Here is a 25,739-nt window from a genome sequence, read left to right as displayed (position 1 = left end):
TGTGCCTAAAATATTTTATAGTGGATTATAGAAGAAATTTTGTGTGACATCTTTTTTGTTGCAAATTTCACAAGGTGGAAGTCAAATTGCACCAGATTTTCCTCACCTAGCCTACTAAAGTTGCCCAGCTAATACTCTTTGGAATGCCAGGATATCAGAATTTTTATTTATGACTGAATAAAATATAATGATCAAATCAGTATGTCAGTTTACATGATCTCTGATGATACAAAATGTAATTCCTAGACCATTTACAAATTCTGTTTGCAAAGATCAAAATAATCAAAAATATTGTTCAAATAATCAGTCATTTCAAAACTGTAATAGTTTTAGTGCTGTAAATTTTAAGTTTGTATGTGCACATCTCTGTACAATAGATATATGCAGTGAATCCCAACAATGTTCAGAGCTTCACATGGGCTACCTCTACACTACAAGTTTTCTCAGCAAAAAAATATGCACGAGTCATGATCTCATTAGCATATTTTCTGCCAATCCGTTTTTGCGCTGGGGTTTTTGCACAAAAACAAGCAGTGTGAATGTTTTCTTTTTGCACAAGAACCCCTTTTTCTGCAAGATCCTTATGCCTCAAAAAAGGAGCATATTTTTTGCCAAGAACTTGTCATATAGACGTAGCCATGGGGATAGTCTATTCTGCTTACATGACAGAAGCTCAGTTCTCTGATTTTCACTAGGGAAAACTATTAAAATCCAAAACAAAAGACAGGACTATGCAGCACTTTAAAGACTAACAAGATGGCTTATTAGGTGATGAGCTTTCGTGGTCCAGACCCACTTCCTCTGGTTAGAGTAAGGTCTACAGAATTGGATTCTTCCAGGTGGATGGGCAATCTAATCACAGCAGAATGACTGTGATCAAGAGTGGTTAGTACATAATGCTTTATCACAAATGCAGATACTGCTATCTGTAATAATTTCTTATATACTACAGGCAGAGACTTAAAATAAAGAGAAAGTAAACTAAGGATGAATCTTTTAAATCTGGTCTGAAGATACTGATATATACCCAATTAAACATATATACATAAAAGGCTGATAATATAGGTCCAACCTATGTCTCCCTCTTCTACCCAGATATGGGGCTCTGTACAAGTGCAAGGGTCTGGATCCAACTGCAGAATCAGAGTCCATCTGCCCCGTGAGCTTTGCCAGAGCATGGAGTTTTAGAGGACGAGCTGTGCCTAATGACCACACAAACCACTGGCCTCAGATGCTGCCGGGCATGGGCCTGAGAGGGCGAGCTGTACTTTGCCAACACAAGTTTCCAATCCCTGCGGTCTGCCAAGGGCTGGGCTGAGAGTCACACAGGCATGCAGGCCCTCAAACCCCACTTGAGGCCGTGACTTGGCTGTGGGAGCGGGATGCCCATCCAAGAGCCTAGGCATTCCCAAAGCCAGAAGAACCTCCCAATCCCCTAAGGGCTTCATCTTGCAAAGACAAAAGCAAGTCCCTTCCTAGGCAGCTAACTGAATTTTAATGAGCAAACCTGCTGTGTCAGTTCAAGCTCCGTGCCCTTCCCCTCCCTTGCAGGCAGAGAAGCTGGTTAAGGAGTGAGTGCAGCCTTGCAGGGCCTGTGAGGAGTGAGGCCTAGCTGGGTCTGCTGACTCTAGCAACAGTGACGTGGGGAGGGCAGTTGTGTTTAGTTTTCAACCCACAGACCCTGGCCCTGCCAGGAAAAGGGCTCAGTGACTAAAAGACAGTGGGGTCTCTCTCCTGTCCTCCCTCTCCCCTCCCCCCACAACCCTGGCTCTACATTAAAGCAAAGGGACTTTCAACAATATGTGCCAGGAGCCCAGGTACAAGCGGATGCCGTACCCTGCAAGCTGCATGGGGAGGTAAGTAAGCAGTCACAGCAACGCTTGTTTTCCTGAGTTAAAGGCCTGCATGGCACTAGCTCAGCCTTTGGAGTACCAACACGAGTAGAGCCCTGTGCAGATACAAAATTTGTATCCGCGTTGGTATCTGCAAAAAATGAGCCACAGATATCTGCATCCACATCTGCGGATATCCACGGATATCAATCCAATATCCGCAGATTTGCAGCGCTTTGGACATGCATTCTAGCTGGCCGGGGGAGGAAGCAAGTGTGTAACTACTGCCACATTCCTGGCATTTGTTCTGCTGTGGGGAGCTGTACATTTCTAACACTCCACCAGGAGTCACTTTGGAGTTGGATCTTATGTTATGGAACATAGCAGAGTTAGAAATGAGACTCTGGATAAAGATCTTAAGTAGTGCATGATTGCTGAGACTCTCCCACCCCCCAGCCAATGTCACCAGCACTAAAAGAACTGAGAATGCAACTTGAATGGAGTAATTAAAGCCCCACCAGGGTTGAAATACTCTGGCAGTGTGGAAGACAAGAGGCAAAGAGTGAAGTAGCATTTCACTCCTTATCTGCGATGAATGGGTTCCAACAAAAGCAAGACCTTCACATAGTAGCTTTATTTCTGGCAACAGCTAGCTGTGAAGCATTTGGGCTACGTCTAGACTGGCCCCTATTATGAAATAGCCATGCTAATTTCCAACTTTGGAATAGGGAAATCCGTGGGGGATTTAAATATCCCCCGCGGGATTTAAATAAACATGTCCGCCGCTTTTTTTCTGGCTTGGGGAAAAGCCGGAAAAAAGCATCTAGACTGGCGCAATCCTCCGGAATAAAGCCCTTTTCCGGAGGATCTCTTATTCCTACTTGATTCCTGAGGGCTTACAGAAATACAGACCAACACTTGAAAGTAGGAATAAGAGATCCTCCGGAAAAGGGCTTTATTCCGGAGGATCATGCCAGTCTAGACGCTTTTTTCCGGCTTTTCCCCAAGCTGGAAAAAAAGCGGCGGACATGTTTATTTAAATCCCGCAGGGGATATTTAAATCCCCTGCAGATTTCCCTATTCCAAAGTTGGAAATTAGCATGGCTATTTCGTAATAGGGGCCAGTCTAGATGTAGCCTTGGTGTATGTTAGCTTTTTAGCTGAGACCAGCAGAAGAGCCTATGAAATGGTAGGTCAGAAATATGAGAAGTACTGCACCCCACCTGAAATTGACACATGGAGGAGAGTTGCTTGAAACTGGAATCAAAAAAGGAAAGTGAAGCCAATCTTTTACCTTGGCAGAGGTCACTCAGTTCTTGATAGGAGATCTGATCCAGAGTGGGATCTGAGATAAAGCTGAAATACTACTGCAAGGCCTAGAATTAACCCTTGACATCGCTTTAGAATTTGCCAAAGGGAGTCAAGCTCTGGGCTATAGTTAGCACTGTTAAACTGCAGAATGAGACCAGCTTGCACTGTCACTTGATGACACTTCACTCACGTGACACTGAGACTGCCTGTGTTGCATCCTGATGTCAGAGACACTGAGGGTACGTCTAAACTACATGCCTCTGTCGGCAGAGGCATGTAGATTTGTTTGTTCAGCAAAGGCAAATGAAGCCGCGATTTCATTTACATTTACATGGCTGCCACGCTGAGCCGACAAACAGCTGGTCAGCTGTTTGTCGGCTCGCGCGCTAGTCTGGACGTTCCCCCTGTCAACATCAAAGCCCTTTGTCGGCAGCCCCGGTAAACCTCATTCCACGAGGAATAATGGGGCTGCGGACAAAGGGCTTTGATGTCGACAGGGGGAACGTCTAGACTAGTGCGCGAGCCAACAACAGCTGATCAGCTGTTTGTCGGCTCAGCGCGGCAGCCATGTAAATGTAAATGAAGCCGCGATCATTTAAATCGCGGCTTCATTTGCCTTTGCCTATCTGTCTAATCTACATGCCTCTGCCGACAGAGGCATGTAGTCTAGACACACCCTTAGGGCTTACAGAAATACAGACCAACACCTAAAGCAAAACAACAACAAAAACCTTCATGATGATGCAGTTCATGGAAAATGGTGCTGTGTGTACAGGTTTATTTCATCCTGCCTCAGCATGTGGTGGAGGGAATAGTCCTCTTGGGCACCCTTCCAGCCCTTCGTATCCATGAGATGCAACCTCCACCCCCACACTGGCTCAGCTTTGAGGTACAAGCTTGGCCATGTATTAGAAGTGAGAGCAACTGGGGAAGTAGCATCCAGAAAGCTAGAGATTAGTGTCAGAGGGATAGCCATGTTAGTCTGTTTCAGCAAAAACAATGAGGAGTCCTGTGGTACCTCAAAGGCCATTTCTTAGGGTATAAGGGCTGATGGGCTGGAACCCATTTCAATAGATACAAGGGATCAGTGTTGCAGCATTCAGCTAGTGCACATATTTAGTTTCTCAGCTGTCAATCACAGACTGCTTTGTACCTCGCCGGACTGAGTTCTAATGGGTCTGACTTTAACTAGTGTCAGTTAGTTGAGTTGTTCAACTAGAGGTAAAGGTCTTCACCTTAGTGGCTTAAGAAAGCCAAGGTTGAGTCGCACTGGCTCAGATTGGTTCTACTACAAAGACTCATCTGCAGCTAACACTGCCAAGGCCTTTGCTCACATGCCTCCTGCTGAGGGAAACCGGTGCCAACAAAATTAAACATGCTGAGTGTAATGTTTTTAAAATTCTTCAAATGTTGCAGTAAATAAATGTGGAGACTCTACCATGGCAGTGAGGATCACAGGCTACTGGCTACAACATGGGGAGCAATCATCCTGCACTCTCTCCCTCACCCCTCCACCCCCAGGATTAGGAGATGAGGCTGCTCTCGGCCTGACCCAATGCAAGGGGTGGACCTGCCTCAGAAACACCCCTGCCACTTTCCTTCTTTGGGCCAGGCACTGTAGGCATAGGCAGGCTCAGCACAACAAGATCCAAGAGTAAAGGGGCTCAGTTTGTGAGCTCCAGCTGTGGAATAAGATGGTGGTGTGGGGGCAATCTGGATATAGGCAGCTCAATGGGGGATCTGGATGCACAGAGGCTCATGGCGGGTGTTCTGGGTCAAGGGACAATGGGACTCATCAGAGGGCTCCAGATGGGTGACCCTCAGCAGGAGGAGTCTGGGTTTGGGGGATGGGATTTGGTGGGGAGGTCTAGGTGCAAGGAGCTCAGTGGTGGGGTTTGCATGCTGGGGGGAGTGGTATTATGTGGGGTGGGTGTCCAGATGCAGGGGTTCATTGGTGTGGCCCAGACTGGGCGGGGGAGAGGGTTAATCGGAGTGGGCAGTCAATGCCCCTGTTCATCAGGGTTGTCTCAGCTGATGTTGAGGGGATGCCTATACACATTTTGTATCCACACAGGGCTCTATTCCCACTGCCTCTTCCCTCCCACTTTCTTCATTGCCCTGTCCCACTGTGGTTACATATGAGTGAACAGAAAACCAGATGGCTCCGGGCATGCAGAAGGTGATATCTGAGAGGCACGCTCCTCTAGCTGGGTAGCTCTGTTTGTGCAAAAATGAGGGGGGGGAGAGAGGGACAGATCAGTGGCATGTGACTTCCACATGCTCACTCCACACCTCACCTCTGGGAGGGCAATGCCTCCCCCAAACCATGCCCATGGGCATGCCCATTCCAGTTCCCCATCCCAATGGCTTCCCTGTCGTTTTCTGTGGAAGTACATGAAATCTGTGCATGTGCAGTGGCACAGAATTCTCCCAGGAGTGAACTGCATACATCCAATGGGTTTCATTTCAGAATTTGTTTGAAGTCTTGCTCTTGCTTTGGTTTTTTTGCAGTTGGATATAGCTGTGCTACTTGGTATGTCTACTTTCTTGGCATTGTATGGTATGGAAATGGCCAAAATTTTGTGTTCCTTTTTTCATTTGTACAATTGGATTTGTCATGTTTAGTAATACATCTCTTAGCCAATAGGTTATCTTTAATTGTTTAATAATACCAACACAAAATGCTTTGATTCAGGAACAAAATTATTTTGGGTTTTTCAGTCTAGGGGAAATTTCTAAATTAAAAACAGAGCCAACCTCTCCCCCACTTTTGAAATATCAGAATTCTCACAGAGTAGAAAGTTTTTCAAGCATATTTTGTCATTAGGCTGTCATAGAATTGTGGCTATTCACAAGACAATGCACATGGTAATTCTAGGGTTCATTGTGTGAGGCCATAAAGAGGGAGGAAATTACATTGTTGGCTAAAATGGTATTTAGGTGACACAAAGGCTCAGGCCTTTCAACCTTATTTCCAAGGTGGTGGTGGTGGATTTTTGGTGTGTTTTTTGTTATTTTTTTTGGCCAGGGTATATATTAAATGCCAAGATCATCAGCTGATACAAAGCTGTTGAAGTTCCATGCGCTGCGGCTCTGGTCTCCAGGGTTTTTGATCTACCGTAGAATAAGTAAAGAGGATATCCTTAGCTTTGGAATTTTAACCCAGCATACAGTTGCTATAATGTTCTCAGGAAGCATCATTATTTTTATGCTGTAATTTGCATCTAGGAGCCCAAAACCAAACCAACCCACATCCACAAAGCACTGACAAATGGTAACGTGAGGGTGCTGACCTATGATAATGCTCTGACCCTTGCGCATTAATCTATTAATTGGGCTCAGAACTGAGCATTAAATCACCAGAAAATACCATGGACAGGGTTAAATCTAGCCCAGGCGGTGGCTGCATAATTATATTATTATTTCCAATTTTGAAGGCCTTTCTGTAAACCACACACTCACCAAAAGGAAAAACTGGTCTACCAGAGCTAGGTAAACATCTGCAAACACTTTTTTTAAAAAAAACGAAGTACTTTCCAACAATCTGATCCCTCTTTTGTGTCCCTCCAGGGACTTTAATAATCTAGTTTTGCTGGCACAAGTGCTGGTGGAATTTTTTTTAAATCACATGCACAAATAGGCACACAGCTACAATTTTCAGTTCATGCAAATATGTGTTTGTTGCCAGTTTTTCACTCAGCCTTGATGCTGCCTGAAATTTATTAGTTCTAGAAGTTTCTGTGTGTGTGCATGTGTAACTGCAACCAAGCAGATTTGACCCCGGGACTTCTGAAGCACTATGGAGGAGCCTCTATACAGCTTAAGCTATAAAGCTAGCTGGTGTACAGTAATTCCTCATTTAACATGGTAGATTGGTTTTGGAAAATGATTGTGCTAAGTGAAAACATGTTATGTGGGGTTAATTTTCCCATTGAAAATAATAGAAAATGTGGGAGTTGCGTTTCAAGCCCACTTGTGCTTGCAGCTCCAGACTGCACTTGTTAGCAGCTGGGACCAGGACATAAGGTTGGGGGAGAATGGGGACTGGGTTATAGCAGGGAGGGGAGGTGTTTGTCTCTGGAGAAGGGAAGGGAAGGACAGGGGGAGGGGCCTTGTAGACGGCGGCTGGGTTTCCCTAGCTGGTGAGTTGCCGGCAGCTGCGGGGGCTTTTCCTGCCTCCTTACAAAGCGGCAGAGGTTCACCGCTCACCGCGCCATTCTCCGGCAACCCCTCCTCACCGGACGTGAGGCATCTGGCCAGAGGGGGTCACCAGGGAATGGCGTGGCGAGCGGCGAACCTCTGCTGCTTTGCAGGGAGGCAGGTGACCGGCCAGCTGGGGAAACCCAGCCACTGGCTGCAAGTGGGGGGGGGGGGGGGCGGGCAGAGGAGAGGACATGAAGCATCCCCAGAGGGGGTCACCAGGGAATGGTGTGGCAAGTGGCAAACCTCCGGAGGCAGGGGGAAGCCCCGCGCAGCTGCTGATGACCAGCCAGCTGGGGAAACCCAGCTGCTGGCTGCAAGAGGGGGGTGGAGGAGAGGGAGCAAAGCATCCGGCCAGAGGAGGTCACCGGGGAATGGCATGGTGAGCAGCGAACTTCTGCCGTTTTTCAGGAGGCAGGGGAAGCCCCCACAGCTGCCGGCAACCTGCTGGCTGTAAGGGGAAGCTGTGTTTTTGCGGTGATGGGTCGAGTTGTTCAAAAAATGTTCCCTTAAAAAAAATCATGCTATTGCGAAAACGTGTTAAGTGGGCACGTGTTAAGCGAGGCATTACTGTATAGCTTCAGCTGTAGCGCTCACTTGTTCTTATCGCTTGCTATACACGGTCTTAGTGCCATTGCATGGGACAGTGAACCACACCCACCAGGGGTGTGTCTAGACTACATGCCTCCTTCGACGGAGGCATGTAGATTAGCCAGATCGGAAGAGGGAAATGAAGCCGCGATTAAAATAATCGCGGCTTCATTTAAATTTAAATGGCTGCCCCGATCTGCCGATCAGCTGTTTGTCGGCAGATCGGGGGAGTCTGGACGCGATGCCCCGACAAAGAAGCCTTTCTTCATCGACACAGGTAAACCTGGTTTCACGAGGCTTACCTGTGTCGATGAAGAAAGGCTTCTTTGTCGGGGCATCGCGTCCAGACTCCCCCGATCTGCCGACAAACAGCTGATCGGCAGATCGGGGCAGCCATTTAAATTTAAATGAAGTCGCGATTATTTTAATCGCGGCTTCATTTCCCTCTTCCGATCTGGCTAATCTACATGCCTCCGTCGAAGGAGGCATGTAGTCTAGACACACCCCAGGTGAGTGGGTTATACATGTGTGCATACCCAAAAGGCTGGTCCCAGGTTATCAAAGAATGCATGTGAATCCTGTCCCCTACAAGCTGAGCCCCCGTGTTGGGGACCGTGAGATTGATAGCACACAGCAAGAGGCTCCCCCCATGCACAGAGTCCTTAGCAGAGGCCAGGATTGAGCCATACAACTTCAATTAAAACAACAACAACAACAGAGTTTTCACCCTAGCAAGGGACTAGCCTTTTCCCCCGTCCCACTTTATATTTTGATTCACTGTGCTGCTTAATTCTTCTAACTGATTCTGTCTTCTTAGAGCCATACTAACAGTCAATATAGGCACAGCAACCAGCTAAATAAAGCCAGGCTGCAGTGACGATGAAGGCCACGGGCCTACTGGCAATATGCTTGCCAGCCAGCTTCACAAGATTCCAGCACAGCAACGCTATGTTCCTTTCCAATAATCCAGTGGTTCTCAACTCGTTTCAGTCCACGGACCACCAGACCAATCAAAAATTTTTCATGGACCACCGCCTTTTTGAGCCATGATACTAAAGAGCAGACAAGGAACATTTTGGTTTGAAATTTATTTCTTACTAACAGATTTTTGGTGCCTGCCCACGCCGTGTGACTTTGGACAATGTTCCTGTGGACCACTGAAAAAGTCACCCTGGACCACCAGTTGAGATCCACAGCAGTAAGCTAACATGACTAGACTTAGCACACTAGTGTTTTAGGCCAAGCTAATGGTATAACAAATGTGATGGAGCCTTTTATGTTTCACAAATGGCAAATCTAAATCAATACAGCTTTCCCGAGAGTCCTATATTTGCTGTTACTCACGGTACTGCTAGTCTTGTTTTTTAGGGTTTGCCCTTCCTGGTGTTGTGCCAACCCTACATAGGGTTACACGAATGCTGGACGGCTGCCTTGAAGGAGCCAGAAATGTAGCCGTGTTAGTCTGGGGTAGTTGAAGCAAAATGCAGGACAATGTAGCACTTTAAAGACTAACAAGATGGTTTATTAGATGATGAGCTTTCGTGGGCCAGACCCACTTCCTCAGATCAAATAGTGGAAGAAAGTAGTCACAACCATATATACCAAAGGATACAATTAAAAAAAATGAACAAATATGAAAAGGACAAATCACATTGCAGAACAGAAGGGGGATGCGGGGGGGTGGGAAGGGGGAGGACTTAACAAGACTTTGAACTTTCTCACCCATTACCAAGACAGTTTCCCCAATTATCACCTGTAATACCATTAACTCACAAACATCCCACTCTCCCTACCTTTAATATCAGCAATTCACAGACACTTACCTTCCTTCCTCCCCCTTCCCACCCCCCCGCATCCCCCTTCTGTTCTGCAATGTGATTTGTCCTTTTCATATTTGTTCATTTTTTTTAATTGTATCCTTTGGTATATACGGTTGTGACTACTTTCTTCCACTATTTGATCTGAGGAAGTGGGTCTGGCCCATGAAAGCTCATCATCTAATAAACCATCTTGTTAGTCTTTAAAGTGCTACATTGTCCTGCATTTTGCTTGAAGGAGCCAGGCAGTGTTAGAAGCCTAAATGAATTTAGTAGCGAATAATAGATACTTGGACTAGTCATGCAAATATTTTAAAATGATAAAATATACACCTTTGAAGTGTCTCATTCATTTAATTCAAAATCAGCTGTCCTTTTAAATGGAATTGGTCATTTCATAGTGGCAAACTAATTATTAATAGTAATATTCCAAGTACTGCCCTCAGTTATATCAGTAGAACCCCTCTGATGTAATTTCCCAGAGCAGAAGTTGGCTCCCTTTTCAGGAAACGATACAAATACCCTATAATATGGGCATTTCACAAGCACCCAGCATTGCCTCAGTTCTGTGCCCACTATAGGGGGCTCATGTGCAACATGCAAAAAGTCCACCCTGTATGGATTTGAGCCTTTGGGCACAGCCATGAGCAAAGGGTGTTACCTCTTCCCAGTAGCAGTGCCAAGCACTATGGTGCTGCAGAGACCTAGTTGTATGTCACATTTCCTCCTTTGCTTTCTCTTTTACTAGTGAAGGAGAGTACACTAGGCTTCCGATAATCCAGAATCTTTGTGACGTAATGGTGTCGGATTATCGGATATGCAGGACTATCAGGAGGTACTATAAACTGGTTATATATACAGTATAGTCTGTATATAAAGTGTTTTAACCCTTTTATTGTACATACTGTATATAGTATACTGTAATGTTTTAGTTTTTTAACCCTTTTTTACCCTTTTTGCTTGGTTCAGTTGCTGCCGCTGCTGCCTTGTGACTCATTTTTTGCCACACCTCACTCACTAGGCTCTTGCCATTTTGATGCCGGACTAGCGGGAATGCCAGACTATTGAAGTTTTACTGAAGTAACTTACTGCTGCTGACCTATACCAGAAACCGTATTACCACCCAGTCTGTTCTGGTTCAGTTCTTCTGCCTGGGAGAAGGTGGAGTCACCCTAGCACTTGCTCCATAGAAGCTATAAGCAGGTGAGTACCTCACTTACACTTGGCCCTAAGAGTAGCAGCTTCTAAGCTGTTCTTAATTCCCTTGCAGGGGCACCTAATCAAGTCACAGTCTAGCTGACCATTTATTTTTTATTTTAATGCTGTAGGTTAAAGGCATGATAATTAACATATTAATATGAATAGTTAAAAAAATCAATATATCTATCTCATGGAGCTGGAAGGGACCTTGAGAGGTCATCAAGTCCAGTTCCCTGCCTTCAAGTACCATCCTTGACAGATTTGCCCCAGAGCCCCAAATGCCCTCCCCCCCTCAAGGACTGAACTCACCACCAGGGGTTTAGCAGGCCAATGCTCAAACCACTGAACTACCCCTCCCACTTGTTTGTGTAAGAATACACAGAAAAGAAATGGGCTGCAGACATGTCCTCTTGCCAGATTACTAGCAAGTGTTAGTTATCTTCAATAGCACAAATTACTTTGGGTATGTCTCGACTACAGGGTTTTTCCCAAAAAAGTGGCCTTTTTTTGAAAAAACTTCCCCTGCGTCTAGTCTGCTGTTGCATTCTTTCAAAAGGAAATCGAAAGAACGTGGCAGATTTTTCGACCGCAGAAAACCTCGTTTTACAAGGAAGAATGTCTTTTTTCGAAAGTGCTCTTTTGAAAAAAGGCGGTATGTAATGCAAACTGAGAGGCTGCCTGGGTGCTCTCTTTCGAAAAAGCAACTTGCTTTTTCAAAAGTACTGGTTGTATTCTAGACGCTCTTTTTCTAAAGAGGCTTTTTCGAAAGATACTTTCGAAAGAGGCTTGCAGTCTAGACGTAGCCTACGATGCATCAGATTGACAGTCATTTTGCTAGCATGTGCTATATTCAAATGATCATCATTGCTGACTCTACTAAGATGTGTGATAGAAAGTCAAAATTGTAGTGTCAGTCATCTATATTACCACCGCTACAGTTGCTTTCTGCATTCATTTAAGCCCTTCCTCCACTCTTCTACTGTGGGAAATTTCACAGTAGAAGTACGCTTGAGGGATTTATGACACAAAGAAATCATTTTCCACAGTACAGGACACTACTGTCTGTCTACAGATTTTAAGTGCTGACCCCATGGAATGAGAGCTGATCAGAGACAGAAGTTTAAAGTTAAAGCTATGTAAAAAACAAACAAACACCCTTAGTGCAGGAAGTAGCATTTCTTAGTACTAAATTCTGTGTGAAATCCTACAATCTTCCATGAGAATTTTGATTGAAAAATGATTACTGTGACAAAATGCTGAGTTACAACATTGCTTCCCTGTTGTTAAAGTTGGGGGGAAAAGATAAGAATAGTAAAATAGGAGAAAAAGCAAATTTTTGGAAAAATGAGGAGTTTTATTAAGATATTTATTATGTGTCTCTGTAAGGAAAAGACCAACAACCAGATAAAAGCTTACAAAGATGGTTAACCTTCAACACTACAAATGTGTTTGATAGAGGCTCTCAATTCTGCATCTTTATTGACTTTTACAGAGTGAAGGGAGAATGACCTCAAAAATAGTGTGCCCATCCTAATCTCTGACAGGAGACATTTACAATTGTTTTTAATCATTTAAAGCAAGTCAATAAACCTGGCTTGCAGATTTAGATGTGAAAAATACATTAGCACCATCACATTAGTCTTTTACACTTCCCTAATTGTAGTGGTCTCGACCAGCAATGACAGGAAATTATAGAAGTACGCTTGAAAACAGAATACCATAATTTTATTGTTGGATTGTAACAGTAGGGTGTTCAAGCTAATCAGTACAGAGAAAGACAATTGTATACCTAATAATTCCCTTTATTTAATTAATGGTTCCAATGTATTTTGGTTTGGCTGGTGTTTTGGTTTTTTTTTTAAACTTTTTGCTATGACTCATTAAACTCATCCCAGTTTCTGTCCATGTTGAGGTAGTTGAAACGGGGAAGTCTTTCTAGCTTTATGGACTGCGTCTTAGGGTAAACCTTGATGCTGGGAGCAATCAGTGCCGTGTAAATTGACTTTTATTCAACTAATGGAAGACAGTATTGTTTTGTTGAGTGTTGAAGTTTTATTATAGCACCACAGAACCATGTTTAGAAGATGGAATTTGGTTTAAAAAGCAAAAAGCATTTTTATTGTACTTTGTGCAATTAGAAACTATTAACCCTTGGTCAAATTGCATTTTTTCCCTCCAGAAATTTTGGAAATAAATAACTGGGATACAGTTGATCACCTATACCAGTTGACAAGGTTAAAACAAGAGGAGAGTGTGGATTTACTTGCTGGGAGTTTAGAAAAAGCAGTATCCTTGATTTTTACAAGAAACAGACTGGGCCAATGTCCACACCAAATTCCTGATCAGGGCCACCAATATCCATGGGAGCGATATCCACCACAGGCAACCGCATTGGCTTGCGTGTTCTGTATTCAAAGACTGTTTTACCCCATTCTCCAGTGTGACTCTGCAAAAATGAAAGACAAAAATTCATTTAGCACAATCTAGGATAGAGTTAATATAAAAGGAGATTATTTTACTTAATTTCACATCTGTTGTTCCTCATGTCCATGTTCCATACCTGCACTATTCAAAACCCTGCATTTCCCTAATCAGTCTCTTCTTGGAAAAGTGTATGTTTACAATAGCTCTTAATTGGTGTTCAAATTCTGGCCTAGATTTTCTGGTAGGCCATGGAGGGGGAAATCAGGAGATGGTTACAGCTCCCTGATACTCACACCATGTCTCTGGCACACTTGATGTCTGTGTAGCATAGAGCAGTCAGGGCCACTGCAGTGCACCAGATTAGCAGTGAGAAATGCTCCCCAGCTTTGCCTAATTAGCACAGTGGTGGGCAACCTGCAGTCTGAGGGCTACCATGCAGCCCATTGGGGTTCTAGTGTGGCCCTCGAGACATTTTGTTGATAGTGGCCCATGTAAAGAATTGTCAGATTCTGCTGGTTTCCATCCACATAGTTTTTTCCCACTGGTATTACAATACTGACACGCATGTAAAGCAAGAGCATGTGAAGTGAGGTGCAGACTAATTGCACACAAAACTAACTGGGAGAACCATGTGCTCCTTCCGTATCCGTAAGCAAGCAGTTAGCAAAACAACCCTATCCTGGGAGAATGTTTTGGTTAGGACAATCTTGCAGCACACTGAGATGAAGGAGGGCCATTCATGCAGCCCATTCACTAGCCTAGGTGGTCCTTCTCCGGTGTAAGATGATGTGCATTAGTTTCTGCTGTCTAAACACACTTGTGTTATTTCACATGAGCTGGCATGCTTGATCATAGCTGCCATTCACCACTTGCTGTCACCAGGTGCCTGAATGTTGCTATCCTAGGACCTGCCAGCACTGAGCATCCTGCCAAAAGATAGTGGGATTCCCTTCATTGTGACATTATACTGAATGATGTCAGTCCTGCCTCAAGTGAAGCCGTCAGTGAGTAGACTTCATGGCCTCAGTGTCCTCCAGCTATATGGGGGTGATAGAAAAGTGCTACCTAGAAACTTAGGCCAAAAAGGGAGGTGAAATGGTCTATAGATCATCACTATCTTAGTGCACTTCAGTGTGTAGCTTTCCTTCTATGTGAATTTTTGCATGGTTGTGACAATCTACCTTAATATTCAATTCTTAATTCACCAACAGCTCCACTTCAGATTGAATAGAATTAAGTATGGGCTGAGCTCAGAATTTCAGCACCCTGCCTTTGATGTAGGTTCCAAAAAGGGAGCCTCTAAAGGAAGACCTTTGTAAAGCACAATTTGTAATAGCACAATTACTCCACAAACAGTCCTGCTGTAAAGCAGTTTTTAGCAGGTGGCCTGTAGCCTGGGGCAGTGTCCGAGAAGGTGGCATAGTGCCTATTCCTTAGTTGTTCTGGCAAAGCGTATGTTATACCTGTGAGAGGCTGAACAAATGAATTAACTCAATTAGCTCTTCCTATACCTATGCACCAGCACACGTTCCATCTGTTCCTCGTCCAACCTCACTCGCTTTCTGCTCAATTGCACTCAAGGTTCTGGAATGCATTGTCTGAGATATCTGAGCATCAGAGCTGCAACTGTGTCCATCCCTTGCAATGGGTGAGGGACTCTTGCCCCGTTCCTGTGTCCTGCATGGCTAGGATCCCATCTGGTTCTGTTCACTTACCGTACAACCATCTTCCAGAACGGCATATGTGAATTTGCTATTTCCTTCAGCCTTGAACTCAGTCTCAGTGGAGCTCATCAGTTTCAGAGCCTTCTTAACATTGCCACTGGCCTGATCCATGTAAGCAATGCTGTTCTTGCAGTGATAAGTGATATTCTGAGAGGCCCGGCTAGAGAGCATTCTAAGGAATGCCATCTGCACATCTGAAACATCTTCCGGGAGCTCTGGATCTCCATAGCTGAACTGTAGTACAACACATAAAACAATCTTTTTTTAACTGCTGATATATTTATTAATTAAGTAATATATGGAACTGATTTAATCTGCTGATGTGAATGAAATATAATAATTTCTTTCTAGGCTATTCATTGAGAAGATCTAATTTGTCTTACCTGGAAGCCACCATTCATAGATTCTCCAAACCAGATGTGTTTCTTTTCATCTCCTGAACTTGTCCACCAATTTTTATGTGGCACACTCCTGGGATTAGCATTGATGCACGTCTCACCACTTTCCATATTACAGTATACTTTTACAGCATCCATCTTGCAACCTTGGTTAGGATCAATCCAGTACTCTCCTAAAGGAACATAAAATAGCAGAAGGGCCAGAGGATCAGGAGAGGAGTTTGATTATTTTACCCATATGTTCTACAGCTCATGTGAGTCTCAAATACTGGCATTGAGAAAAAGGTATAGAATTTTGAATTAAGACAAGCCAGAAGAAGAATTAATATGGCACAAAGAGAGACTGATTTCATTCAAATGCTCTAAAATGAGGAGAGAAATAAGCTAGACAACTCCTAGCTTTCTTTAAAGTGTGTTATTTATGGTCCACAGCCAGCAAAAGGTTTAAACAGATATTTAAGCATCTGAGAAGTCTCCTTGAAGTCAATGGACTTATTTAAATATTAGATTTATACTAATTACTTTGTTCTCATTCAGGGCCTGATTTGCCCTGCTGTGGCTTTGGGCCTGAGCAAATTCCACTGAAACCAATAGGAATCTTTCCACAGATTTCTGAGGCCCTTAGTTACTAATGATGATGTACAAGAAAGAGAACCAGGATGGATGTTCAGATTTCAGCTTTGCTTTGTGGTGCTGGCCATTAGAAAGCCAGTCTTTTATTGACATAGGAGAAGCCCAGCCATGACAATGTACAGAGTACATTCAGAGTACAATCACATTGCAAAAGAACAACAGAAGAGCCTGGTGGAGTTACCAACATGGCAAACAAAAAATGGAACATACCGCTCTTAAGTTCGGGGTGGCAGAATTTCAGGTCTCTGCAGTTACGAGCTGGGTTCTTGCGGGACCCATCAGGGCTAATGATGTTTTCTATTTGGCTGTTAATCGATTTCATTGAAGATAAGATGTCATTCATATTGACCTTGTTTTCAGATGGCTGGTCTCCATAGAACGATGGTCCTTTTTCACCAGTTAGAGTACCTACCCCCCCAGAGTAGTCACCTCCCCCACAGCATGGACCAGGAGCACCAGGAGGACCAGGGGGACCTGGAGAACCTGGGTGGCCAGGAGAACCCTAAGAAATAAAGAACAAAAGGATGAATAAGGGTTGCAGGCTCAGACTTATGTCCGTACAAGTACAGTAAGGACCATAAATATAAAGATCAGGAAAATGCTAGTTCCAGAAAAAAACTTCATTGTTTTCACTTAGCTCAACTGCTAGCCTTTCTGGGACTGGTTTGGCCCATCTTCTTCTGTGTCAAATTGTGGGAACCCTTTCTCAAGTTGAGTTGTCAAGCTGAAGAAGATGCTGGGAGCCCTTGCATTCAAGTACATGGAGCAGCTACAATATGACCAAAGAACTAAGGGTATGTCTACACTACAAAGTTAATTCGAACTAACAGCCGTTAGTTCGAATTAACTTTCATAGGCGCTACACAGGCAAACCGCTAGTTTGAACTTAATTCGAACTAGCGGAGCACTTAATTCGAACTAGGTAAACCTCATTCTACGAGGACTAATGCCTAGTTCGAATTAAGTAGTTCGAATTAAGGGCTGTGTAGCCACTTAATTCGAACTAGTGGGAGGCTAGCCCTTCCCAGCTTGCCCTGGTGGCCACTCTGGGCACCACCAGGGAAACTCATCTGCCCCCTTCCCGGCCCCGGAGCCCTTAAAGGGGTACGGTCTGGCTAGGGTGCCCGTGCCAGGTGCAAGCCACCAGCACCCAGCCAGCAGACCCTGCATCTGGCATGACACGAGCCAGCCACCCGCTGCCACCCAGCCCTTCGCCTCTTCCAGGGACCAGGCTGGCGGCTCCCAAGAGCCTGCTCGGGGCCGCAAGAGGCGGGCGCCTGCCTGGTCTAGTGCGGAGTTCGTGGACCTCATCGAGGTTTGGGGGGAAGCCTCCAACGTCCACGACTGCCGCACTAGGCACAGGAAAGTGGCTGTCTAGGGCAGGATAGCTGCCAACCTGGCCACCAAAGGCCACATGCAAACCCAGGAGCAGGTTTGCATGAAAATCAAGGTGGTCCAGTGAGACCCCGACCCTGAGCCCTGAGCTTAGAACATAAGAACATAAGAATTGCCATACTGGGTCAGACCAAAGGTCCATCTAGCCCATTAGCCTGTCTGCTGACAATGGCCCACACTAGGTACCCGGAGGGGATGGACCGAAGACAATGACCAAGCCATTTGTCTCGTGCCATCCATCTCCAGCCTTCCACAAACAGAGGCCAGGGACACCATTTCTACCCCCTAGCTAATACTACTCCATGGACCCAACCTCCATGACTTTATCTAACTTCTCTTTAAACTCTTTATAGTTCTAGCCTTCACAGCCTCCTGCAGCAAGGAGTTCCACAGGTTGACTATTTGCTTTGTGAAGAAGAACTTTCTGTTACTAGTCTGAAGCCTGCTACCCATTCATTTCATTTGGTGTCCTCTAGTACTTCTATTAAGGGAACTAATGAAGAACTTTTCTTTATGCACCCTCTCCACGCCACTCATGATTTTATAGACCTCTATCATATCCCCCCTCAGTTTCCTCTTTTCTAAGCTGAAAAGTCCCAGTCTCTTTAGCCTCTCTTCATATGGGACCTGTTCCAAACCCCTGATCATTTTAGTTGCCCTTTTCTGAACCCTTTCCAAGGCCAAAATATCTTTTCTGGGGCAAGGAGATCACATCTGTACACAGTACTGAAGATATGGCTTACCATAGTTTGATACTTCCCCTCCTCCTTCTTCCCCTTGGCTTCTCCCTTCCAGCTCCCTCCTCCCAGGTTTCCCCTCCCCTTTCCCAACCTCTCCCACTTCCTTTTCCCAGTCTCCCCAGAGGTTAATCCCCCCCCCACCCCGAGTTTTGTTCAATACAGAGAGTTTCTATTTTTGAACACACGTGTCCTTTATTTTTTATGTCAGGAAGGGGTAAGTGGAAGGAGGTGAGGGAGGAATGGCATACGAGCCCCCAATGGAGAGGACTGGGGTGGCTCTGCGGGCTCCTTGGGGTGGAAGCTCTCCTGCAGCCCCCCGATTGCCCCCCCCCCCCGGATGGCAGCCTGTGGCAAGTGCCGCCGGGCTGATGGCCGAGTGCTGTGATGTGCCGAGTGTCAGCATTCAGGGCACTCCAAGCCAGGACTGCTTTGCTGTCCCTCATCGAGGTAGACAAGTAAGCGGGGAACCCTGAGAACTGTCTGTCAGGGGTGGGGGTCCCTTTAAACACAGCCCTCGGCTAACCTGAGACAGCAGCTCCACGGTCTAAGTCCTAACCTGATGCCCTGCTGGCACTGCTTCCGGCCAGCCTTAACCTCGGATCAGGGTCCACTCAATGTGGACATGCTAGTTCAAATTACCAAAATGCTAATTCGAATTAGATTTGAGGTCTAGATGCACTAGTTCGAATTAGCTTAGTTCGAATTAACTAATTCGAATTATGTTAGTTCGAATTAGTGCTGTAGTGTAGACATACCCTCAGCTATTGCCCAGATGATGGGGAAAGCACGCTGTAATCCTGTCACTGGTTCATACTAGCCAGCAGAGTTGTCAAGAGAAAGAGAAGAGGAGATTTTGCTTTCCCACATTAAATAGAAAATGGTGGTGCATATCTGGGACCTGAGTCAAAGCCTCATGAATGCAATGTCTCCATTGAGATCAAGCCCCTGGTACACCGCAAGCAGCCCTAAGTGGCTAGATACATTCCTCATTAACTGTAGTTGCAGCATGCACAGCGTTAGAAAAGTTCATCTTTTAATGCTAGATGTATCAATAAAGAGTCATTCGTTTAAGTAAAGTTGTACTTGCTGTCCACTTACCTCAGACCCAGTTTCACCTCGATTACCACGAGGACCTGGAGGACCTATCGGACCTGGGTAACCACTCGAACCATCCTTTCCGGGAGGACCGGATGGGCCAGGGGGACCCTAGTGCAATGACAAGCATGATTAAATGTCAAAAATCATGTATGTTATTTGCAAATTATGTCAAACGTTAGAAAGTATTTTAAAGCATTTCATTCTTATGAATGATCATGCGCTTCTTGATCCTTTAGTGTTTGCCATTTGGCAGCTGCCATATTTCTAGTTAAAAACATTCTTTCTAACACAGATAGATCTGCTTATTCAGGAAAAGTTACTTACTCTTGCACCCATACTTCCTGGACTTCCATTTGCACCTTGTGGACCCATAGCACCCTGTCGAAAGAAGATGGGTTAGCAATATTCTCCTGGCAGCAGCAGGGATCTCTGTGGTACTCCTTGTATAATCATTTTAATAGATAACTTTAACAAATATATAAAGCAAGTAATTGAAAAAAGATTTTTCAAGCTCAGCTATGTCATTCTCTAAGCAGAAAAGTATAAGGCCTCGTCCAGTGGCCAAGAATGTTGATGGGAATCTTCACACTGACTTATTTTGGCTTTGCATAATACCCTAATTCCTTTCGAATACACAGCTATAGATTCATATCACTGCAGAGCTGATGATGGCATTTGCAAGGTTTCTTTTAAGGATTCTGCAAACATCACTTATTTTAACTAAACTAAGAGTAAGTGACCATTACTTACTGAGGAAATGCCAAGGAATAAACCACATGGGGCTAATTGCTTCCTATTGAAAAATGTAAGTAATGGGAACTCTGTCAAGATTTTGGAAAATGGCTTTTTAATTATGGCCTGTATACATTTAGATTTTACATATCTGCACTACTGTTGTGGCATTGATAGGACATTATACAACTATTAGCTTTTAGAGCATTGCATGGGATTTGGTGCTTAGATCCTCATTAGAGGCAGTGGAAGTTGTAGACTTAAAATTCCTTCAAATATAAATCTTTCTCATGCAAAGTTATGTGACTGACATGAAGATCATTATAAATATTTAAGCTTGGATTATTTTTGCTGTGTATAGTTATTAATATCTATACAACATGAGTGCACAGTTATGTAAAATACTCACTTTGCCTAGTATAAATGACTACACAGAAACAAACAATTCAACCTTCAGACTCTAAAGGTGGTATTTTTCAAAGACAAATTAAGGATTTGGCTATCCAGTTACCATTAATTTCTCACTAAAACTGGGTAGTCAAATTCCACAGGCCTCTTTGTCAGAATCCTAGTGTTTTGTTCTTGAGATTTTCAAAGTCACGGTCTACACTAGGGCTACACTAGGGCATTATTTCAAAATAAACCCTCTTATTTCAAAATAATAAGCTGAGTGTCCTCACTACCAAGACCATTATTCTGAAATCTGTACTCCTGCTTTCTTTGGGGAATAATAGAGGTAGTGTGGATGCTCTGGTGCTGCTATTTCAAAATAACTACTCCCCAGAGTAATTCGAAGTAATTTCTCCCCAGTGCTTCCTGGTGCTCTAAGTTGAGGTAGTACATCCACATCAAGGGAGCCTGCCCTGGACTAATTTCCTAATTTCGAGGCTCCCTTTTAGTGGTGACCTGCTATTTTGATTTTGTTATTTCAGGAGCTATTATTTTGAATTTAGTTATTTTGAAATAATGTCCTAGTGCAGACATGCCCTAAATGTGAAAATGTATTTATCCTAAACAAAACAAGGGGTCTCATTCAAAGAAGTTGTCTCAAACCAGCTTTTGTGACCTAGGAACCTCATGACTCCATGGGGATCTTTATTCATCCTTGTCCCCACCTGGTGTAGCATGGGAATAAAGACCAATGTTCCTTGCAAGCTACACGCTTGTGCAGCCATTCAGAAGGGATTCAAATGCCACCCATCTGATTAGCAGAGCACCCATAGCTAGGTTTTGTTATTACTGGTGGTGCACATTTGCACATGCCATGGTGCACATAAACATTTATGCCACACATAGATGGAAAAAATCCATACATGCACAGAAAGGGTTAGAGGGAACATTGATCAAGACTACTGATTGAATTTAACTTTTAAAACAGTTCTTTAGCAAAATACATAAAGCTGATATCTTTTTTTAATCTGTAATCACTGTAATTGAAAACTGAAGTATAGCTTTAATGTAAAATTCAGCATGATACTTACAGGAGGTCCAGAGGGACCTGGGAGACCAGGAAATCCTCTATGACCCTTAATGCCATTGGTGCCACGCTCGCCAGTTTCACCTTTGTCACCACGAGGACCTTGGGGACCCTTTAGAAATAGACAAGTGATAATAAGTAGGAGTAATTGTCAAAACCAGAAAACGGCAGAGATGATATTCCGAGTGCTTTAAAGCGGGGACTTACTGTAGCTCCACGAGTACCAGCAGGACCAGCAGGGCCAACAGGACCAGAAGGACCCTGGGGGAAAATAGAAATGAGAGAGTTCATGATAAGATGCAATTACCACCATCTTTTCTCTAGACAGACAGTATGTGCAAAGAGTAGTGCAGGTCACAAACGAGGGGGGAAAGTCCATAAACTTAGTCATTCAGCTTAGCTTTTCAATGATACATTTCAACTGATTAAGTGTCAAAGACTCCAAAATCTACTTGACAGCCACCTCCACTTGAACAATCCTCATGTGTGAAGTGTTGAGTCAAAGTGAATGTGGCTCCTCTTAGGATTAGACTCAACATTTACTGAGAGGTTAGCGTTGGGCTTTTCCAAAGCACCCAACTTCCTCAGCTATTATCACATTGCTAGTGCTGTACAGGCACAGAATAGCTTATAAACGACATGCATCTGACAAAAAGTGGGTCTTTGCCCACGAAAGCTTATGCTCCAATATATCTGTTAGTCTATAAGGTGCCACAGGACTTCTCGTTGTTCTTGTAAATGAAGACAGCCTGGTTGGGTTATTTACTTTGCAGAATCGAAAAGCACTGTACGGGATTGAGCATAAGTAATGCATAGCTATTTATGATTTAGGTGGGTGTCAGCATTGTGTAGAGAACACTGCACACCCCGGCTACGTCTACATTGGCCCCTTCTCCGGAAGAGGCATGTTAATTTCCAACTTCAGAATAGGGAAATCCGCGGGGGATTTAAATATCCCCCGCGGGATTTAAATAAACATGGCCGCCGCTTTTTTTCCGGCTTGGGGAAAAGCCGGAAAAAAGCGTCTAGACTGGCGCGATCCTCCGGAATAAAGACCTTTTCCGGAGGATCTCTTATTCCTACTTCGAAGTAGGAATAAGAGATCCTCTGGAAAAGGTCTTTATTCCGGAGGATCGCGCCAGTCTAGACGCTTTTTTCCGGCTTTTCCCCAAGCCGGAAAAAAAGCGGCGGCCATGTTTATTTAAATCCCGCGGGGGATATTTAAATCCCCCGCGGATTTCCCTATTCTGAAGTTGGAAATTAACATGCCTTTTCCGGAGAAGGGGCCAATGTAGACGTAGCCCCCAGGTATAAACAAAAGCATAGACAGTGAGGCAGTGCTTAAGGGAACAGAGTGCCCTTGAACCCCGATGCCTGGGATATATTCTCTAGCTGGCTCTCTCTGTATGTCCAAGCAATGCTTCCCCTTGTCTATTATGATATTTTGTGTTGTGCTTCTGGAACCTTTTCCTACTGCAGTGACACACTCAAGCAGTAGGAAAAGGCTCTGGCAGCTCCCCACTCTTGAAGCCTTTCCACACTGCCTCTCCCCAGGCAGAGCCTTTCACTGCCACATTCATCCAACCATCCACCCTTTTTCTCCTTGGTAGACCTGTAATGATGTCCCAGTGCAATAATACTAGGCCAATAATAATAGGCCAAGAAATCTGCAGTTTGACTCTTCCATATTCCTGTTTTCAGTATATAACACAGCTTGTAACTGGTAAAACAACACAAAATGAGCACTAGTTGCTTTCTGTGGCATTTGCACTTACCGGACTTCCTCTTTCACCTGCCTTTCCAGCTGGACCAATGTTCCCTGCGGGTCCAGGATGACCAGGGGCACCAGGAGCACCTGGACCACCATTTTCACCACGATCGCCCTGCAGTGATATTCACAACAGTTAGCATTAAGAACATATCTATTTGCTACAATATAGTGCATATGTAATCAATACCCCCCCCCCCGATGCTGAGAAATAGCAGGAACACTAAAGATCAGTGCCTAGGTACCTCAGGAATTGGCAATTTATACATGGCATGGATAGATTTAGATACTTAACGTCTCCTACCTTTGGTCCTGGGGATCCATCACGACCTGGCAAGCCATCTGATCCAGGGCTGCCCTGAAAAACACAGAGGTAAACGTTGAAATATTTGCAGGATTATGGCTTAGACAACATTTTTTAATTAATCAAGATACTGTTCCTTGAAAAGAGACAGAGATGGTTTGAATGTAACTCTCACATGGCATGTGTAGACTACGTTTTCTTTTTGAAAGGAGATATGCAAATTTGGTGCTAAGTTGCATATCTTCTTCCGATTGCTTTTTCCGAAAGCAGATTTTTCGAAAGTCAAAGTAGACTGGATGCGGGATTTTTTGAAACTCTCCCCCCCCCACACACACACACCTTTTTTAAAAAAACCCGCTCCTCTTAAAAAAAAGGAGGTTTACGCCTTTTTTCAAAACAAAATTTTTTTCCTGAAAAAACTGCATCCAGACTACTTTCTCTTTAGAAAAAGTGATTGGAAGAAGATATACAAATTAGCACCAAATTTGCATATCTCCTTTCGGAAAAAAAACCTGTGGTCTAGATATACCGACATAGAGGACCAGATTGTAGGTAGCCATTCTGCAGGTTTTCAGAAAGACAGCAGGTCAGGAGATTCATATTGTTCCCATGTGTACACCTGTAGTCCCAGAACTTGTAACAATGAAGGGAGTGTTCCTTTGATCAACATTACTTAGGACAGGACAATGGCATGCAGACAGTAGGCTGAACTAGGGACAATGGGATGCATCCTTCTAAATGAGAATGGTATTGACATAGTTTCTCTATGCACCAGGTTTCTCAGGAAGGGAGTCTAATTCTATGATACTTCCCCCTTAGATAGGCCCGTATATAGTTCACAGTCTCGCATTAAAATTGGAAACATCTTCTTACATCTCTGCCAGATTCTCCAGGTGAGCCACTTAGACCGGGAGGACCTTGTAGACCTGGAGCACCTCGTTCTCCTGGGTTGCCATTGCTGCCTGGTTTGCCATCTTCACCCTGCATAAAAAAATGAAATGGGTTCATTACACGCTGGTTTTTGTAATGTCATAAAATTATGAAGTTGTTGGACTCTCTTTTGTTCTATTCTGTTTGTTTTATATTTTTTGAGCAAGATGAATAATGAGAATTAAGCAAATGAATAGCTGGTAACGGGTGACATTAACACTCATAAACTGCATGAACCTTTCTATTCTAATGATGTGAAGAGAAGAAAGATGTATGGTACAACTGAAGACATGATGTATCAGAAGTTTTGATGTATTTAATGATTGAATTATTCTGTTTTTTCAAGTGTGTGAGTTTGTTTGTATACTTTTTGGTAATCCTCAGAACAATCAAAAAATAATAGTAATAGAGAATCAAAGACAACCCCGGATTCAAGTCCCACTCCACATAGGGAAAGTTTACTCTGCATTCTAACTTTATAGTTCTAGATTTGCTCCCGTAGGTAGAGAATGGCACAAAGTCCCTACTTAGTTTTCACTTAGCTTTGACATCACTTGAATTTGCCTGAGTACAAACTACATAAGAACTTCATCATTGAATCTATTATCAAGAAAGTATGTCGCAGTCATTACATGTGAAATTCAGGATTGTCATTACATTTTGTGTCTCATTCTAATTCTGGGGTCACTCATTCCGAGAGATGTGGACAAACTGATGAGATTCCAGATAATAGCCACAAAAAAATTAAAATGTTTAGAAAAGTTTAAATGACCTATGAAGAAAAGTGTAAAGTTTAAAAATAACTGGCATCTTTAGTTTGGAAAAAAGAAGACTGATGGGGGACCTTACAACAGTGTTCAGATGTGTTACAGTCTCTTATAAAGAAGACTGTGATCAATGTTCTCTATGTCCCTGGAAGTAAGACAAAAAGTAATGTGCTTAATCTTTAACCAGCGAAATGTAGGTTAGATCAATGATTCACAACCACCAGGCCATGGACTAGCACCAAGCTGCAAATGGCTGGCTGCTGGGCCATGGCAGCTCTGGGGGCCAGGCCTCGGCTGCATCACCCAGCGCCAGGCAGGAGAGGGGTCTCCTACCAGCTGCAGAAAAGCATTTTGCTGCACTGTAGGAGGGCCACACAGAGCCTTGCATGCAGCCTTAA

At 44.0% G+C, this 25,739-nt stretch overlaps 1 protein-coding gene across 1 annotated transcript in view; it reads right to left on the bottom strand.

Annotated features, from left to right (window-relative positions):
• Nucleotides 1-12,284: 12,284 nt before the first annotated feature.
• The window catches only part of COL3A1 (collagen type III alpha 1 chain), a 74,405-nt gene continuing 60,950 nt past the window's right edge, over nucleotides 12,285-25,739 (bottom strand). Inside the window, exons 41-51 of the mRNA XM_075933792.1 lie at nucleotides 24,518-24,625; nucleotides 23,645-23,698; nucleotides 23,348-23,455; nucleotides 21,780-21,833; nucleotides 21,577-21,684; nucleotides 19,688-19,741; nucleotides 19,364-19,471; nucleotides 16,341-16,632; nucleotides 15,483-15,670; nucleotides 15,091-15,333; nucleotides 12,285-13,397 (exon numbers count right to left, since the gene is read on the bottom strand). Coding sequence (XP_075789907.1) covers nucleotides 13,251-13,397; nucleotides 15,091-15,333; nucleotides 15,483-15,670; nucleotides 16,341-16,632; nucleotides 19,364-19,471; nucleotides 19,688-19,741; nucleotides 21,577-21,684; nucleotides 21,780-21,833; nucleotides 23,348-23,455; nucleotides 23,645-23,698; nucleotides 24,518-24,625 — 1,464 coding nt within the window. The 3' untranslated portion in view covers nucleotides 12,285-13,250. The remainder of the gene's footprint in view (nucleotides 13,398-15,090; nucleotides 15,334-15,482; nucleotides 15,671-16,340; nucleotides 16,633-19,363; nucleotides 19,472-19,687; nucleotides 19,742-21,576; nucleotides 21,685-21,779; nucleotides 21,834-23,347; nucleotides 23,456-23,644; nucleotides 23,699-24,517; nucleotides 24,626-25,739) is intronic.

The sequence above is a fragment of the Pelodiscus sinensis genome, chromosome 7, assembly GCF_049634645.1.
Source record: "Pelodiscus sinensis isolate JC-2024 chromosome 7, ASM4963464v1, whole genome shotgun sequence".
NCBI classification, from domain to species: domain Eukaryota; kingdom Metazoa; phylum Chordata; order Testudines; family Trionychidae; genus Pelodiscus; species Pelodiscus sinensis.
The sequence above is the reverse complement of the archived record's forward strand: the minus strand, read 5'-3'. Positions and strand labels throughout refer to the sequence as shown.